The 17769-nt window shown below is 44.6% G+C and overlaps 1 protein-coding gene across 4 annotated transcripts in view; it reads right to left on the bottom strand.

The window, feature by feature from the left end:
• LOC139385464 (arf-GAP with Rho-GAP domain, ANK repeat and PH domain-containing protein 1-like) overlaps nt 1-17769 on the bottom strand; it is a 114978-nt gene that overhangs the window by 69630 nt on the left and 27579 nt on the right. For all 4 annotated transcript variants that reach the window (XM_071130519.1, XM_071130520.1, XM_071130521.1 and 1 more), the window contains 11 exons: nt 14494-14627; nt 10450-10577; nt 10257-10357; nt 9933-10091; nt 9790-9859; nt 9501-9621; nt 4528-4742; nt 3093-3199; nt 2250-2449; nt 2032-2117; nt 1563-1745 (listed from right to left, as the gene is read on the bottom strand). In XM_071130519.1, coding sequence (XP_070986620.1) covers nt 1563-1745; nt 2032-2117; nt 2250-2449; nt 3093-3199; nt 4528-4742; nt 9501-9621; nt 9790-9859; nt 9933-10091; nt 10257-10357; nt 10450-10577; nt 14494-14627 — 1504 coding nt within the window. The remainder of the gene's footprint in view (nt 1-1562; nt 1746-2031; nt 2118-2249; nt 2450-3092; nt 3200-4527; nt 4743-9500; nt 9622-9789; nt 9860-9932; nt 10092-10256; nt 10358-10449; nt 10578-14493; nt 14628-17769) is intronic.

Raw genomic sequence — 17769 nt, 5'->3', positions numbered from 1 at the left:
GATACCGGAGGGGTATACTGTAGATACCGGAGGGGTATACTGTAGACACTGGAGGGGTATACTGTAGATACTAGAGGGGTATACTGTAGATACTAGAGGGGTATACTGTAGATACTAGAGGGGTATACTGTAGATACTAGAGGGGTATGGATACTAGAGGGGTATACTGTAGATACTAGAGGGGTATGGATACTAGAGGGGTATACTGTAGATACCGGAGGGGTATACTGTAGATACCGGAGGGGTATACTGTAGATACCGGAGGGGTATACTGTAGATACCGGCGGGGTATACTGTAGATACCGGCGGGGTATACTGTGGATACCGGAGGGGTATACTGTAGATACTGGAGGGTTATACTGTAGATATTGGAGGGTTATACTGTAGATACCGGAGGGGTATACTGTAGATACTGGAGGGGTATACTGTGGATACTGGATGAGTATACTGTAGATACCAGAGGGGTATACTGTAGATACTGGAGGGGTATACTGTAGATACTGGATGAGTATACTGTAGATACCAGAGGGGTATACTATAGATACTGGAGGGGTATCTGATGGGCGACAAGAGTCTGAAGTTTAAGTTTAGTCTGCAGGCTATTCCACAGACAAGGAGCGTAAACAGGAAAAGGCAGCCATACCCAACTCTGTGGAAACCACATGGGCCTCAAGTGTAATCCAAGCTTGAGACCTGGTTTTAGGAATTCTACTTCTAATATTGATGAGTGATGATAAATAAGAAGGTCGTTTATTCAGAAGTGCTTTATAGACAAACACGAGAGCATGTTGTTCTCGTCTCATGGACAGGGAAGTCCAACCCACATTTTGATATAAAACACAGTGGTGATTTCTGTATCTAGCACCCTTAATAAACCTAAGTGCGCAATGAAAAGTAGCATCCAGTTGTTGCCGTAACATTAATGTAGATAATATCCCCATGATCTATAACAGACATAAAAGTAGCTTGCACAATTTCTTTTATATTTGTAGAGGACAAACATGTCCTGTTTCTATAGAGGAAGCCTAGCTTGATTTTTAGCCGTTTTTCAAAGTTCGCCAACATGCATTTTAATATAGACAGTTCATCATCCAATCATATCCCTAAGTATTTATATGCAGAGACCTGATTCATTCGAGGATCCTCTAAGCTCGTAAGTGCAAGTGTATTTTCAACCAACTTTTTGAACCTATTAAAAATGATAAAATGTGTTTTCTTTGCATTTAAAACAAGTTTCAGCTGTATAAAGACCCTTGTAATATCTTAAAATCTGTCTCCGATAGTGATAATGCTTGGTCAGCCGTTGAAGCGATAGAGTCATCTGCAAATAAATGAATTTGACACTTTCTTATCTCATCACCGATATTGTTTATGTAGAAAGTGAACATAGACACTGTAGGGGTATGGATACTGGTAGGGTTAAGGTTAGGTTGGAGATAGGTCAGATTAGGGTTATATAAAAGGTTAAATTAGAGGTTGGTCAGATTAGAGTTATATAAAGGGTTAAGTTAAGGTTAGGTTGGAGGTAGGTCCGACTAGGGTTATGTAAAGGTTGTTCTTACGTTGTTGAGCTCTCTCTGGTTGCCGTAGAGGGGGTGATATTTGCGGTATTTGCCTTGTCTGTATTTGGAGCTGATGAATCGGCGGCGGTCTTCGCTGCAGCTGGTCGGACTCAGCGCCTCGCTGGGAGGGATGTTCGCCGCCCAGAACCTGTTCAGACGCTCGTTTCCTAGCAACAGGAACACCTGGGGGACAGGTGAGGGGGAGGTTAGATAGGGACACCAAATCTCTGTCTGTGTGTCTGTTTTAGTATTCTTGTGAGTACCAGAAGTCTTGACAAGAATATTAAAACAACTAAAATTCTGATTAATGAGGACACTTGTAAAAATACTATTTTAGGCTTAGGGGTCAGGGGTCAGGGTTAGAATTAGGGGTTAATGTTTTAGGGTTAGGGAAAATAGGAGTTTGAATGGGAATCAATTGTTGGTCCTCAAAAAGTCCTCACAAGTATAGTAAGACATAGTTGTGTACCTGTATAAGCTCCTCTGTCCACACCTTCCTGTCCATCTTCAGACTGCGCACCTTAGAGATGCTGGGGCCCAAACCCCGATGCTCTCCTACAACACACACACAAGCAAAAAATACATAATTCTATGACTGCATTCTGTGTATAATAGAGAAACCGGTCCAACCAAAGGTCAGTGGATCTGAAAGTTCTACAACTATCTGATGACAGTAAACATACTGACCTGCACAGCGTTTGCAGACCACCACACACAGGTTGATGGCAGCCCACTCAGGTTTGGCGGCGCCACAGTCGGCACAGCAACCGTTGCTAGGCTCCGCCCAGATTTGATTAGCCACCTCGCTATTGGACAGAGCTTCTCCAATTGCGTCACGCATTGCTTCTACCCACTGCTCCTTATGTTGTTCCGAATCCGCTAGAAAACTACACACACACACAGTCTTGAACATCTAACCTTGTGGAGACACATAATTCAGACACATTATTATTATATATTTCTAACCCTAGCTCCTAAACCTAATTCTAACCCTAGCTCCTAAACCTAATTCTAACCCTAGCTCCTAAACCTAATTCTAACCCTAGCTCCTAAACCTAATTCTAGCTCCTAAACCTAATTCTAGCTCCTAAACCTAATTCTAACTCCTAAACCTAATTCTAACCCTAGCTCCTAAACCTAATTCTAGCTCCTAAACCTAATTCTAACCCTAGCTCCTAAACCTAATTCTAGCTCCTAAACCTAATTCTAGCTCCTAAACCTAATTCTAACCCTAGCTCCTAAACCTAATTCTAGCTCCTAAACCTAATTCTAGCTCCTAAACCTAATTCTAACTCCTAAACCTAATTCTAACTCCTAAACCTAATTCTAACTCCTAAACCTAATTCTAACTCCTAAACCTAATTCTAACTCCTAAACCTAATTCTAACCTTAACCCCAAGTCTCTGAACACTGAGAAATGTCGGACCTCTCACACTCACACTCACACACACCGTAATCCGGTCAAGCTGAACACTCCCTCTCTAACCTTGCTGTTTGTGTGTGTGCGTGTGTGGTGTATGGGTGTAAAACCTGAAGATGCGGTAGGGTGTGGTCAAATCAAAACTGCGGCGGTCAGTGACTTTCACGTTTCCTACATTCATGTCGATAGACGTGATACCGATGCCAAGGCGGTAGTCCTGGAAACAGAACACACACATCACACAGCTGACATCACCCACTACAGCAACCCTGATCAGAGCTGGGTTCAAATATATGCACATTTAAGTGTTTGCTATTTAGTGCGTCTTTACACAGGCAGCCTTGCTAAAATGTAAAAAATAAAGATTTTTTTTTTTTTACTGTTTTTGCTTTGTTAGTATAGGGTACGGTGTGTAGATTGATGAGGGGAAAAAACGATTGAATGCATTTTAGAGAAAGGCTGTAACGTAACAAAATGTGGAAAAAGTCAAGGCGTCAGAATACTTTGCGAATGCACTGTATATACAAAATAATATATATGGGGGATTGGAAATGATGCAGACAATTACATTGCTGGAAACTACAATCTATCTGCCATATTAAAGCTGATCTACCCCCTAAAAAAATAGGTTTGAAATCTTCCTAGAAGTGACACACACAGGGTTGACGGAGAGACACTTGAATTTTGGCACTTTACTTTAAGCCTCTATTGAATTCTCCATTTGGTCTGTATTAAAGGGCACTTCATGTAACATAACAGGCTTTCAAAATACTATTATTGGGGGGGGGGGGGGCACTTCTCGAATGCATACTCAGTTTGTACATACTTTGAAGCATGCATCGATGCCAGCTTCAACGGAAAGTATGCAAAGAAATATGACACAACCTCGTAAAAAATAACGCAAAATGTATTGGCGGACATTATTTGAGTTAAAGCGAGATAAATGTTGCCTATTCACATCTCATATGTTGCCTGATTACAATATTTTATCTTGATAAGTTAATAAATAAATGCTTTGTTAATTTTGGCATGTTTAACTGCCAAAATCACAAGCCCCATAATAAGTAAATAGGGCAAACTGGCTGGCTACTAGTACTGTTAGCTAGCCAGATAGAATTGGTAGCTAGCTACCCACGAAGAATTGACATCAATACAGTAGGGGGAGGAGCAGCGTGAGGTAATACAGTATGGGGAGGAGCAGCGTGAGGTAATACAGTAGGGGGAGGAGCAGCGTGAGGTAATACAGTAGGGGGGGAGCAGCGTGAGGTAATACAGTAGGGGGAGGAGCAGCGTGAGGTAATACAGTAGGGGGAGTGCGAGTGGTTCTCAAATGTAATGTTTTATGCGTTCTTCATACTCTCGTCCTCACAACAACGTACTCAAGAGAATGTGGTTGGAGAATGCACTCAAAGCATGAGCGTGTGGAGCACGGTAGTATTGGTATTGAGAAACACCCATTGTTTCAAATAGCCCTCGGACCAAACAGACTAGGGTTTAAATGCATGGAGTATGTACATATTTGTCTTTGAAAACACACACACACACCTCCATGTTCTTGTAGAGGAAGACCTTGTCTCCGGAGACGACTGTGTAGAGTTTGGAGCGCAGGCCCCTCAGCTCCAGGTAGCCCTGCTGTTCAGGGGTCAGGGGTGAACCAGGGGTCAGAAAGGAGGGCGGGACCAATGAGGTCATCTCCCTGCTGCCTTCCTGGCGCCCCCTAGTGAAGTTCTGCAGCACTGCCACCCACTCATTCCTCTCAGCTACACACACACACACACACACACACACACACACACACACACACACACACACACACACACACACACACACACACAAAGAGTGATTTAGCATGCAGCAGCGTGATATGAACAGCTTGATGCTGATGTCTGCATTATGGGCAGATGAGTTGCTGTTTCTACAGTTCTCATTCTCATCCCGATGGGGCTGATTCAGGACGGGTGGGTTTCAGGTTTGCCGTTTTGTGTTAAGAAAAAAAACAATAACTGTGTGTGTCTTTTCACCTTTCAGCTGATACAGTCTCTCTCAGCAGCAGCTGCAGACACTAGCAGTGCCACGATTACAATATCGGCTGGGCCAGAGACATTTGTGGCCATGATGAAAGTATTTTTTCTGATTTAAATGTTTCAAATGTCCATAACATTAGGCTGGAGTGCACTGGGGACAATGATGATCCCCGAGACAGCGAATCAGAAGAAGCCATGTTCTAATGGCATCTATTAACGCCCACACAGCCTAACAAAATACACCCACCTTGGGGGCCCTTGTAAAATACACCCACCCACCTTGGGGGCCCTTGTAAAATACACCCACCCACCTTGGGGGCCCTTGTAAACTACTCAAAATACACCCACCCACCTTGGGGGCCCTTGTAAACTACCCAAAATACACCCACCCACCTTGGTGGACCTTGTAAAATACACCCACCCACCTTGGGGGCCCTTGTAAAATACGCCCACCCACCTTGGGGGCCCTTGTAAACTACTCAAAATACACCCACCCACCTTGGGGGCCCTTGTAAACTACCCAAAATACACCCACCCACCTTGGTGGACCTTGTAAAATACACCCACCCATATTGGGGGCCCTTGTAAAATACACCCACCCACCTTGGGGGCCCTTGTAAACTACCCAAAATACACCCACCCACCTTGGGGGCCCTTGTAAACTACCCAAAGTACATCCACCCACCTTGGGGGCCCTTGTAAACTACCCAAAGTACACCCACCCACCTTAGTGGCCCTTGTAAACTACCCAAAGTACACCCACCCACCTTGGGGGCCCTTGTAAACTACCCAAAGTACACCCACCCACCTTGGGGGCCCTTGTAAACTACCCAAAGTACACCCACCCACCTTGGGGGCCCTTGTAAACTACCCAAAGTACACCCACCCACCTTAGCGGCCCTTGTAAACTACCCAAAGTACACCCACCCACCTTGGGGGCCCTTGTAAACTACCCAAAGTACACCCACCCACCTTGGGGGCCCTTGTAAACTACCCAAAGTACACCCACCCACCTTGGGGGCCCTTGTAAACTACCCAAAGTACACCCACCCACCTTGGGGGCCCTTGTAAACTACCCAAAGTACACCCACCCACCTTGGGGGCCCTTGTAAACTACCCAAAGTACACCCACCCACCTTAGCGGCCCTTGTAAACTACCCAAAGTACACCCACCCACCTTGGGGGCCCTTGTAAACTACCCAAAGTACACCCACCCACCTTGGGGGCCCTTGTAAACTACCCAAAGTACACCCATAACCGATACAAATGTTTTACTAATCAAACATGCATTCAAAAGACGGGGCTTTTAAGAGATTATTCTAGTTAATCATTTAGTGTTTAATTGATCAAAGGCTCCCTTTGTTATTTATTCCAAGCATAAAATGCTTGGCTGTATTTAAAGGCGTGAATGACTCGTATGCTGTGTAATTAGCCTACATGAATGATTGATTATATTGAAGTTAAGACCGATGAAACAGGACCCGCTCTCACAGCTTGATAGTCTATAGTAGCCTTATATAATCTATGACGGCTCCTCTTTCAGCCAAATATGTATTTGCCTGTCATAGCCTGAGGGACACTGAATAATAACATCTGCATAGTAAATAGTAACTTACTTATTACTAGTATTATTCTTATTACTATTATTGTTAATTATATTATTACTGTTGTTTATCATTCCAAAATGTAGTGGAACGGTTAGGAGGGTGATGGTAATGGTAGTAGTGTGGTGGTGGTAGAAGTAATGATGATGGTAGTGGTAATGATGATGGTAGTTGTAATGATGATAGTAGTTGTAATGATGATGGTAGTGGTAATGATGATGGTAGTTGTATGATGGTAGTAGTAATGATGATGGTAGTTGTATGATGGTAGTAGTAATGATGATGGTAGTTGTAATGATGATGGTAGTTGTAATGATGATGGTAGTTGTAATGATGATGGTAGTTGTAATGATGATAGTAGTTGTAATGATGATGGTAGTTGTAATGATGATGGTAGTTGTATGATGGTAGTAGTAATGATGATGGTAGTTGTAATGATGATGGTAGTTGTAATGATGATGGTAGTTGTAATGATGATAGTAGTTGTATGATGGTAGTAGTAATGATGATGGTAGTTGTAATGATGGTAGTAGTAATGATGATGGTAGTAGTAATGATGATGGTAGTTGTAATGATGATGGTAGTTGTATGATGGTAGTAGTAATAATGATGATGGTAGTTGTAATGATGATGGTAGTTGTAATGATGATGGTAGTTGTAATGATGATGGTAGTTGTAATGATGATGGTAGTTGTAATGATGATGGTAGTTGTAATGATGATGGTAGTTGTAATGATGATGGTAGTTGTATGATGATGATGATGTAGTTGTAGTTGTAATGATGATGGTAGTTGTAATGATGATAGTAGTTGTAATGATGATGGTAGTTGTATGATGGTAGTAGTAATGATGATGGTAGTTGTAATGATGATGGTAGTTGTAATGATGATGGTAGTTGTAATGATGGTAGTAGTAATGATGATGGTAGTTGTAATGATGATGGTAGTGGTAATGATGATAGTAGTTGTAATGATGATGGTAGTTGTAATGGTGGTAGTAGTTGTAATGATGATGGTAGTTGTATGATGGTAGTAGTAATGATGATGGTAGGTGTAATGATGATGGTAGTGGTAATGATGATAGTAGTAGTAATGATGATGGTAGTAGTAATGATGATGGTAGTTGTATGATAGTAGTTGTAATGATGATGGTAGTTGTATGATAGTAGTTGTAATGATGATGGTAGTTGTATGATGGTAGTAGTAATGATGATGGTAGTTGTAATGATGATGGTAGTGGTAATGATGATGGTTGTTGTAATGATGATGGTAGTTGTATGATAGTAGTTGTAATGATGATGGTAGTTGTAATGATGATGGTAGTAGTAATGATGATGGTAGTTGTAATGATGAGGGTAGTTGTAATGATGAAAGCAGCATGAATTTGACTATATGTAATACACTTGATTTAGGTTACATTATGACATGCTAAATGTTTCTGATCAGTGATAGATGAGTAAACTAATAAATTACATATAACACCTCTACTTATTAGCCCAGACGGAAATAAATTAACCAATATACAGACGGGAGATTTGGTGAAACAAAATCACATTTAGGTTTGGAGATGCCCAGGCTACTACGAGAGTGAAGCTACATAACACGCTAGCAAACTGTTCTGATCAGCTAATCTATCACACACACAGATCAATTTGTTTACTGTGAAATAGCATTGTATCTGGTCAGACACCATTTTTTTCCAGAAGTGTACTAAGGGTTGGTAACAGGCTGATTGGTCGGCTATTTGAGCCAGTAAAGGGAGATGTAGGGGAATGACTTTAGCTTCCCTCCAGGCCCGAGGGTACATACTTTCTAGTAGGCTTAAATTGAAGATGTAGCAAATAGGAGTGGCAATATGGTCTGCTAGTTCAGGCTACTACGAGAGTGATGAGCAAAATACACTTGTTTAGCTACATAACATGCTAGCAAACTGTTCTTATCAGCTAATCTATGAGAAAACTAGAATAAATATGATCATTAGCCCCTACCTTAATTAACTTAGTTAACATTTCCCCCAGCCTAATTGTTACCAAATATCCAAACGGAGAATCAGTGAAAACCAATTAACACTGATTGATTTATAAAGATGAGTCCCCCACACTCGAATCATCTAAACGGTGCTGATGTGATCATCTAGTTGACCATTTCTTTCATTATTATTGATAGGACTTTGGGTGTTTCAGTAAGCAACAATATGATACATGGCTTCAATTGCATTAGCCTACTTTATTCCAATAATTTGGTCATAACGAAGGTAAGTTTTCTTCTGTCCTCACTTCTCTAAGACCAGGACTGTTTCCTCGTCTCCTCACTCAGCTGCGACCCTCCTCCGCCAGTCGCATTGTTCTCAATACTAGTTTAAATCAATCTACTGTTTTCTGGAAATCGGGGTTTGGGGCTCATTACATTTCTGTGATTTCGGACCGGGCTGTAATTTTCAGGCCTGATGAGAACTAGCTGTTTCTCATCTCTCTGTTACACAACCACCACATGGCTCTATAAAGATACACACACAGTATATTACTTATTATCTGACTAATATTAGAAGAGAAGAGCACACTGAGGGACCTAAAGCCCTGTGTATTCAACCATGGATCAAACCATGTTGCTGTGTTTACTTGTGGTCAAGGATTCTGGGCTGACAACCAGAGAAGAGCACACTGAGGGACCTAAAGCCCTGTGTATTCAACCATGGATCAAACCATGTTGCTGTGTTTACTTGTGGTCAAGGATTCTGGGCTGACAACCAGAGAAGAGCACACTGAGGGACCTAAAGCCCTGTGTATTCAACCATGGATCAAACCATGTTGCTGTGTTTACTTGTGGTCAAGGATTCTGGGCTGACAACCAGAGAAGAGCAACAAAGGATGTACACACACACACAGACTCACAGTCGCTCTCGGCTTTGAAGAGAAAGGTTCGGTTGGCTGTGACCACCTCAAACTTCTGCTCCCCCACGTTGGTCACCCCCGTAATGGCAGCCGTTGGTATGATCCTCTTAGAGTATACCTCCTGCAACACAACGCACCATGACTCATAGGACCGCTCTCTCTCACACACACACACACAATCAACAGAGAAACCACAATACTGAGAAACACTAATCCACTCTAACATCCTGACCTAGTTAATGTATAGACTAACAGGAATGTGTAGACGGCCAACTGAAGGCTACCGCACCTTGTCGTTGTCAAAGTATCTCAGGTAGTCAACATCCAGCTTCACCCATCTCCTCTGGTAGTACAGAGACCTGCACACATTAAAACACAGTTAGGGGTCATATACTGGATCTGTGTGTGTGTGTGTGTGTGTGTGTGATGTACCCCTGGGTTGGGTTCTTATCCAGCCAGCCAATCTTTAGAACAGGGCAGGTTTCAGGGGAGGGGCCATCTCTAGGGGGCGGGGCAAGGACCCTGCCTCTGACCGGCAGGTAGACACTACCCTGGAGCGTACTCAGACCATAGTCCTGCCATGAGCTCCGACTGAGAGAAAGTGAGAAAGCAGGAGAGTAAGAGTGAGAAAGGGATAATGAGAGAGAAAGCAGGAGAGAGAGAAAGCAGGAGAGAGAGAGCAAAATAAAGAGTTATTCCCTCTCTCGCTACAAGAACAAAGATGTCACCAGAGGTCAGGGGTCAGGGGAGACTCACTGGCTGCTGATTGGCTCATTGTCATCATCCAATAGTTCATCGTCGCTGCAGAGAGAGTTGTACCGTCCCTTCCCCCACACCGGCACTGGCAGGAACACATCCTATTGGACAACACAGCAGTCACTGACACACAGAAACACAATAACATTACAGCACTCTAGTACATACTCACAGTACACACACACACTCTTACTCTGTCTGCCATGTTCACAGACTGGAGCTTGGAGTAGATTTGGTCTGGATCTTCTGCCAGGTTCACAGCCTGGGGCTTGGGGAAGACTTGGTCTGGATCTTCATAGTCATCTGAACTGTCACCTGACCCTGAGAGAGACACCGAGACAGATAGACAAAGAAACAGACACGGAGACAGAGAGAGACAGACACGGAGACAGAGAGAGACAGACACGGAGACAGAGAGAGACAGACACGGAGACAGAGAGAGGCAGAGAGACCGAGACAGAGACAGAGACAAAGAAACAGACACGGAGACAGAGAGAGACAGACACGGAGACAGAGAGAGGCAGACACGGAGACAGAGACAGAGACAAAGAAACAGACACGGAGACAGAGAGAGACAGACACGGAGACAGAGAGAGACAGACACGGAGACAGAGAGAGGCAGACACGGAGACAGAGAGAGACAGACACGGAGACAGAGAGAGACAGACACGGAGACAGAGAGAGACAGACACGGAGACAGAGAGAGGCAGAGAGACCGAGACAGAGACAGAGACAAAGAAACAGACACGGAGACAGAGAGAGACAGACACGGAGACAGAGAGAGGCAGACACGGAGACAGAGAGAGACAGACACGGAGACAGAGAGAGGCAGAGAGACCGAGACAGAGACAGAGACAAAGAAACAGACACGGAGACAGAGAGAGACAGACACGGAGACAGGCAGACACGGAGACAGACAAAGAAACAGACACGGAGACAGAGAGAGACAGACACGGAGACAGAGAGAGACAGACACGGAGACAGAGAGAGACAGACACGGAGACAGAGAGAGACAGACACGGAGACAGAGAGAGGCAGAGAGACCGAGACAGAGACAGAGACAAAGAAACAGACACGGAGACAGAGAGAGACAGACACGGAGACAGAGAGAGGCAGAGAGACCGAGACAGAGACAGAGACAAAGAAACAGACACGGAGACAGAGAAAGGGAGATCGAAAAGATAAGAAGATGTGAGAGTTCAGAGATCACTTCTGAGCTACAGCCACAGCCCCTGAGACAGTACAGGACAGGTTCAGCAGCATCAGAAGGCTCTGTTTGAAAAAAGAGAATCAACAGCATCTGCTGTCTAACAACAAGACAACAGTTACTGTATATCAGTCTCTCTCTGTCCACACCTTGCCATCATTCCACTAGTAGACAAAGTCAGAAACAACATGTAACTTTATCAAGTTATTTTTTATATTAGATGGGTCAAATTACAGTTAAAACAGAGGGAGAGAGAGAGAGACATACCAACATCAGCTGATCACCTTAATAATGACATGACCAGAGAAAAACATGGAGGAGATTACAGGGTTAGGGGTGGAGGAGATTACAGGGTTAGGGGTGGGGGAGATTACAGGGTTAGGGGTGGAGGAGATTACAGGGTTAGGGGTGGGGGAGATTACAGGGTTAGGGGTGGGGGAGATTACAGGGTTAGGGGTGGAGGAGATTACAGGGTTAGGGGTGGGGGAGATTACAGGGTTAGGGGTGGAGGAGATTACAGGGTTAGGGGTGGAGGAGATTACAGGGTTAGGGGTGGAGGAGATTACAGGGTTAGGGGTGGAGGAGATTACAGGGTTAGGGGTGGAGGAGATTACAGGGTTAGGGGTGGAGGAGATTACAGGGTTAGGGGTGGAGGAGATTACAGGGTTAGGGGTGGGGGAGATTACAGGGTTAGGGGTGGAGGAGATTACAGGGTTAGGGGTGGAGGAGATTACAGGGTTAGGGGTGGAGGAGATTACAGGGTTAGGGGTGGGGGAGATTACAGGGTTAGGGGTGGAGGAGATTACAGGGTTAGGGGTGGGGGAGATTACAGGGTTAGGGGTGGAGGAGATTACAGATTTAGGGGTGGAGGAGATTACAGGGTTAGGGGTGGAGGCGTTTGTAGATTGTAGAGTTAGGGGTGAAGAGGTGGAGGAGTTTGTAGATTGCAGGGTTAGGGGTGAAGGAGTTTGTAGATTGTAGGGTTAGGGGTGAAGGAGATTACAGGGTTAGGGGTGAAGGAGATTACAGGGTTAGGGGTGAAGGAGATTGTAGATTGCAGGGTTAGGGTTGGAGGAGATTACAGGGTTAGGGGTGAAGGAGATTGTAGATTGTAGGGTTAGGGGTGAAGGAGTTTGTAGATTGTAGGGTTAGGGGTGGAGGAGTTTGTAGGGTTAGGGGTGAAGGAGTTTGTAGATTGTAGGGTTAGGGGTGGAGGAGTTTGTAGATTGTAGGGTTAGGGGTGGAGGAGTTTGTAGATTGTAGGGTTAGGGGTGGAGGAGTTTGTAGATTGCAGGGTTAGGGGTGGAGGAGTTTGTAGATTGTAGGGTTAGGGGTGGAGGAGTTTGTAGATTGTAGGGTTAAGGGTGGAGGAGTTTATAGATTGTAGGGTTAAGGGTGGAGGAGTTTATAGATTGTAGGGTTAGGGGTGGAGGAGTTTGTAGATTGTAGGGTTAGAGGAGTTTGTAGATTGTAGGGTTAGGGGTGAAGAGGTGGAGGAGTTTGTAGATTGTAGGGTTAGGGGTGGAGGAGTTTGTAGATTGTAGAGTTAGGGGTGGAGGAGTTTGTAGATTGTAGAGTTAGGGGTGGAGGAGTTCGTAGATTGTAGAGTTAGGGGTGAAGAGGTGGAGGAGTTTATAGATTGTAGGGTTAGGGGTGGAGGAGTTTGTAGATTGTAGAGTTAGGGGTGGAGGAGTTTGTAGATTGTAGAGTTAGGGGTGGAGAGGTAGAGGAGTTTATAGATTGTAGGGTTAGGGGTGGAGGAATGTATAGATTGTAGGGTTAGGGGTGGAGGAGTGTATAGATTTTAGGGTTAGGGGTGGAGGAGTTTGTAGATTGTAGGGTTAGGGGTGGAGGAGTTTGTAGGGTTAGGGGTGAAGGAGTTTGTAGTTTGTAGGGTTAGGGGTGAAGGAGTGTATAGATTGTAGGGTTAGGGGTGGAGGAGTGTATAGATTTTAGGGTTAGGGGTGGAGGAGTTTGTAGATTGTAGGGTTAGGGGTGAAGGAGTTTGTAGATTTTAGGGTTAGGGGTGGAGGAGTTTGTAGATTGCAGGGTTAGGGGTGGAGGAGTGTATAGATTTTAGGGTTAGGGGTGGAGGAGTTTATAGATTGTATGGTTAGGGGTGGAGGAGTTTGTAGATTGTAGGGTTAGGGGTGGAGGAGTTTGTAGATTTTAGGGTTAGGGGTGGAGGAGTTTATAGATTGTAGGGTTAGGGGTGGAGGAGTTTATAGATTGTAGGGTTAGGGGTGGAGGAGTTTATAGATTGTATGGTTAGGGGTGAAGGAGTTTGTAGATTGTAGGGTTAGGGGTGGAGGAGTTTGTAGATTGTAGGGTTAGGGGTGAAGGAGTTTGTAGATTTTAGGGTTAGGGGTGGAGGAGTTTGTAGGGTTAAGGGTGAAGCTGTGGATGAGTTTATAGGGTTAGGGGTGAAGCTGTGGATGAGTTTGTAGGGTTAGGGGTGAAGCTGTGGATGAGTTTGTAGGGTTAGGGGTGGAGCTGTGGATGAGTTTGTAGGGTTAGGGGTGGAGCTGTGGATGAGTTTGTAGGGTTAGGGCTGAAGCTGTGGATGAGTTTGTAGGGTTAGGGGTGGAGGTGTGGATGAGTTTGTAGGGTTAGGGGTGGAGGTGTGAATGAGTTTGTAGGGTTAGGGCTGAAGCTGTGGATGAGTTTGTAGGGTTAGGGGTGGAGGTGTGGATGAGTTTGTAGGGTTAGGGGTGGAGCTGTGGATGAGTTTGTAGGGTTAGGGCTGGAGCTGTGGATGAGTTTGTAGGGTTAGGGCTGAAGCTGTGGATGAGTTTGTAGGGTTAGGGGTGGAGGTGTGGATGAGTTTGTAGGGTTAGGGCTGAAGCTGTGGATGAGTTTGTAGGGTTAGGGGTGGAGGTGTGGATGAGTTTGTAGGGTTAGGGGTGGAGCTGTGGATGAGTTTGTTGATTGTAGAGTTAGGGAGTTACGAAGGAAGAGGTGGGCTAAGTCAGGGAGAGGTGAGGTTAGGGGTGGGGTTAAGGATGGATGGGAGGGGTTTAGTATGCTCACTGATTTCAGGCCGTGGCAGGGGGATCCTTCTCATGGGCAGAGCAGGCTGCGTGTCGACTGGTGTATTGGGTACCTTGGTCCGAGGCGGGGGTGGTGGAGTTCGGTCCGTGTGCGGCTCATTGATGGGAGCATCACTGGAGAGAGGGATGACAGAGGAAGGGAGAGAGAGAGGGGAGGGGGGGGGGTCCATTGTTACCAAGGGCTGGTTGAAGACAGGAAACAGTCGTGAGACTATCCGTCCTCTAATCCTCTCCAGTCTCTCCTCTTCTGCTCTCTCCTCTCCAGTATCTCACTCAGACTGACATTCATCCATGAGAGAAAGGAATGCTGAAGTCCTGTAATAATCCATCTCTTCAGCCAACCTAACCTTAACTCTACCCACAACCCAACAGCCAACTGGGTCAGTCCCAGTGGTCAGGTATTCTGTCACTGCTTACAAATGTCTTTTTAGTTTGCTCTGTTTTTTTGTTAATTCTTTCCAATGTGTCAAGTAATTATCTTTTTGTTTTCTCATGATTTGTTTGGGTCTAATTGTGTTGCTGTCCTGGGGCCTGTTTGCGTTTGTATTCTATTCACCAGGTTCATCTCTCTGTAGGTGACGGCTTTGTTTAGTTACCTTGTGACAACCCTCACACTCCCCAAAATTATTCTCTCTGTCTCTCTCTTGCCTGGCTACCCAAACTCCTTTCTCACACCAACTGCTAGGCTAGACCCATGGACGTTTCTTCTCAACAATGAGTCTGGATCAGAGGACCTCCCTGACGATTTCTAAAATGGAAATAACAGCACCCCAGAGCACAATGGGACATGAATACGTCTACAAATCTATCACCAGTCTTAACATAAGACTGATGATGTCAAATCATCTCAGCAACACCTACACTGGCCTGGATAGTATTCTGTAATAACTGACCATGGTCCTCTTTTCTCTTCCTGCTGCCCACTCCCCTCAGTTACACAGAGTTAGTACAAGACGCAGTGCTTGACTTGACCTGAAATGGGTGTCGGTACTGTTGATATTTAGGTTCAGAAGCCCCACAATACTGTTGAGTTAATATTCTATAAGAGGAACAGGGACTACACAATACTGTTGAGTTAATATTCTATAAGAGGAACAGGGACTACACAATACTGTTGAGTTAATATTCTATAAGAGGAACAGGGACTACACAATACTGTTGAGTTAATATTCTATAAGAGGAACAGGAACTACACAATACTGTTGAGTTAATATTCTATAAGAGGAACAGGGACTACACAATACTGTTGAGTTAATATTCTATAAGAGGAACAGGGACTACACAATACTGTTGAGTTAATATTCTATAAGAGGAACAGGGACTACACAATACTGTTGAGTTAATATTCTATAAGAGGAACAGGGACTACACAATACTGTTGAGTTAATATTCTATAAGAGGAACAGGGACTACACAATACTGTTGAGTTAATATTCTATAAGAGGAACAGGAGCCCCACAATACTGTTGAGTAAATATTCTATAAGAGGAACAGGGACTACACAATACTGTTGAGTTAATATTCTATAAGAGGAACAGGAGCCCCACAATACTGTTGAGTAAATATTCTATAAGAGGAACAGGAGCCCCACAATACTGTTGAGTTAATATTCTATAAGAGGAACAGGGACTACACAATACTGTTGAGTTAATATTCTATAAGAGGAACAGGGACTACACAATACTGTTGAGTTAATATTCTATAAGAGGAACAGGAGCGCTATAATACTGTTGAGTTAATATTCTATAAGAGGAACAGGAGCCCCACAATACTGTTGGATTAATATTCTATAAGAGGAACAGGGACTACACAATACTGTTGAGTTAATATTCTATAAGAGGAACAGGGACTACACAATACTGTTGAGTTAATATTCTATAAGAGGAACAGGGACTACACAATACTGTTGAGTTAATATTCTATAAGAGGAACAGGAGCTCTATAATACTGTTGAGTTAATATTCTATAAGAGGAACAGGGACTACACAATACTGTTGGATTAATATTCTATAAGAGGAACAGGAAGTCAAGCAGTAGGACATGAGGTGGTGGTACTCAGCTCCGGTGAGCTCCTTCCCAAGTCAAGTACTGACAAGACGGACAGAGGGACATGCGCACACACACACACACACCAAGGGGTGATGATATACACCAATACACCTACGATCTGGGGTACCATGGCCCAGGCTGTCCAGATCGGCAGGGGGAGGTGGTCAGAGAGGTGGAAGGACGGAGTAGGAGTAGGGGAACTAAATATAACCTTTTTGTATCCGTCCAGCGGACATCGTTAAGCTTCAGAAACAATGACCCTTCCCGCCCTGGCCTACACACACCAACTCACCCCGCCCACTGGCATACCACAAAACATACAGTATGTGAAAATGTGCTTACAGCAGACCCAACGTTCACACATCTTATCTACAACAGACCTAACAGGCTCTCTCTCTCTCTCGTTCATTCCCCAGGGCCCAGTGTGCTTCAGCAGAACCCCTAAAGCAGGCAGCCAGGGCCATTCCTGTGAGCACCAAGGACTCCTAGTCTGGAACACAGATAAAGAACATCACTGGTACACCGTGTCCCTCCCCGAGTCCCTGCTCTGGCACACTAGGCTCTGAGCCAGTATCCACTGAGCCAGTATCCACAATGCATCTCAGAGTAGGATAGCTGATCTAGGATCAGTTTTCGAACACAATGAATAAGATTATATGGACACATCCTAGATCAGCACTCATGCTCTGAGATTGTTTTGTGGGTACAGGCGCTGGCATGACCTGGCCCTGGCCAGAGAGAGGGTCTCTCCTTGGTTTTGCGGCTCACAGGATAATGTATCTGCCGAGCAGCTCACAGGATAATGTATCTGCCGAGCAGCTCACAGGATAATGTATCTGCCGAGCAGCTCTGGAAGCCTCAGTTTCAGTGGGGTGCTATTGTGCATCTCTGGCAAGGGCCCAAATTAAAGTTCCCCAAGTGAACCGTCCATCTTGTCACATGTTTGCAGGCAGTGTGTTTTTAATAGCACACACCCCACCCACTGGCTAACAGGACTGTGAGTACTCACTGTGAGTGAACTGGCATTCTTCCATCTCTAAAAAAAGATCATGTTTAAATGTATAACTTTTTTGAAACAACTCCAACCAACTCTTTCACAAGTGCGAAACCACCCCAGCAAGTCTGTGGGAAAGACATAGCCGACTCCTTGAATTACAGAAGGATGAGAGATCTATTAGCATCACAGTCACATCCACTTCCCTTCCTG

This window comes from Oncorhynchus clarkii, chromosome 27 (genome assembly GCF_045791955.1).
Source record: "Oncorhynchus clarkii lewisi isolate Uvic-CL-2024 chromosome 27, UVic_Ocla_1.0, whole genome shotgun sequence".
In the NCBI taxonomy this organism is placed as follows: Eukaryota; Metazoa; Chordata; class Actinopteri; order Salmoniformes; family Salmonidae; genus Oncorhynchus; species Oncorhynchus clarkii.
This window is presented reverse-complemented; position numbering and strand designations above follow the sequence as displayed.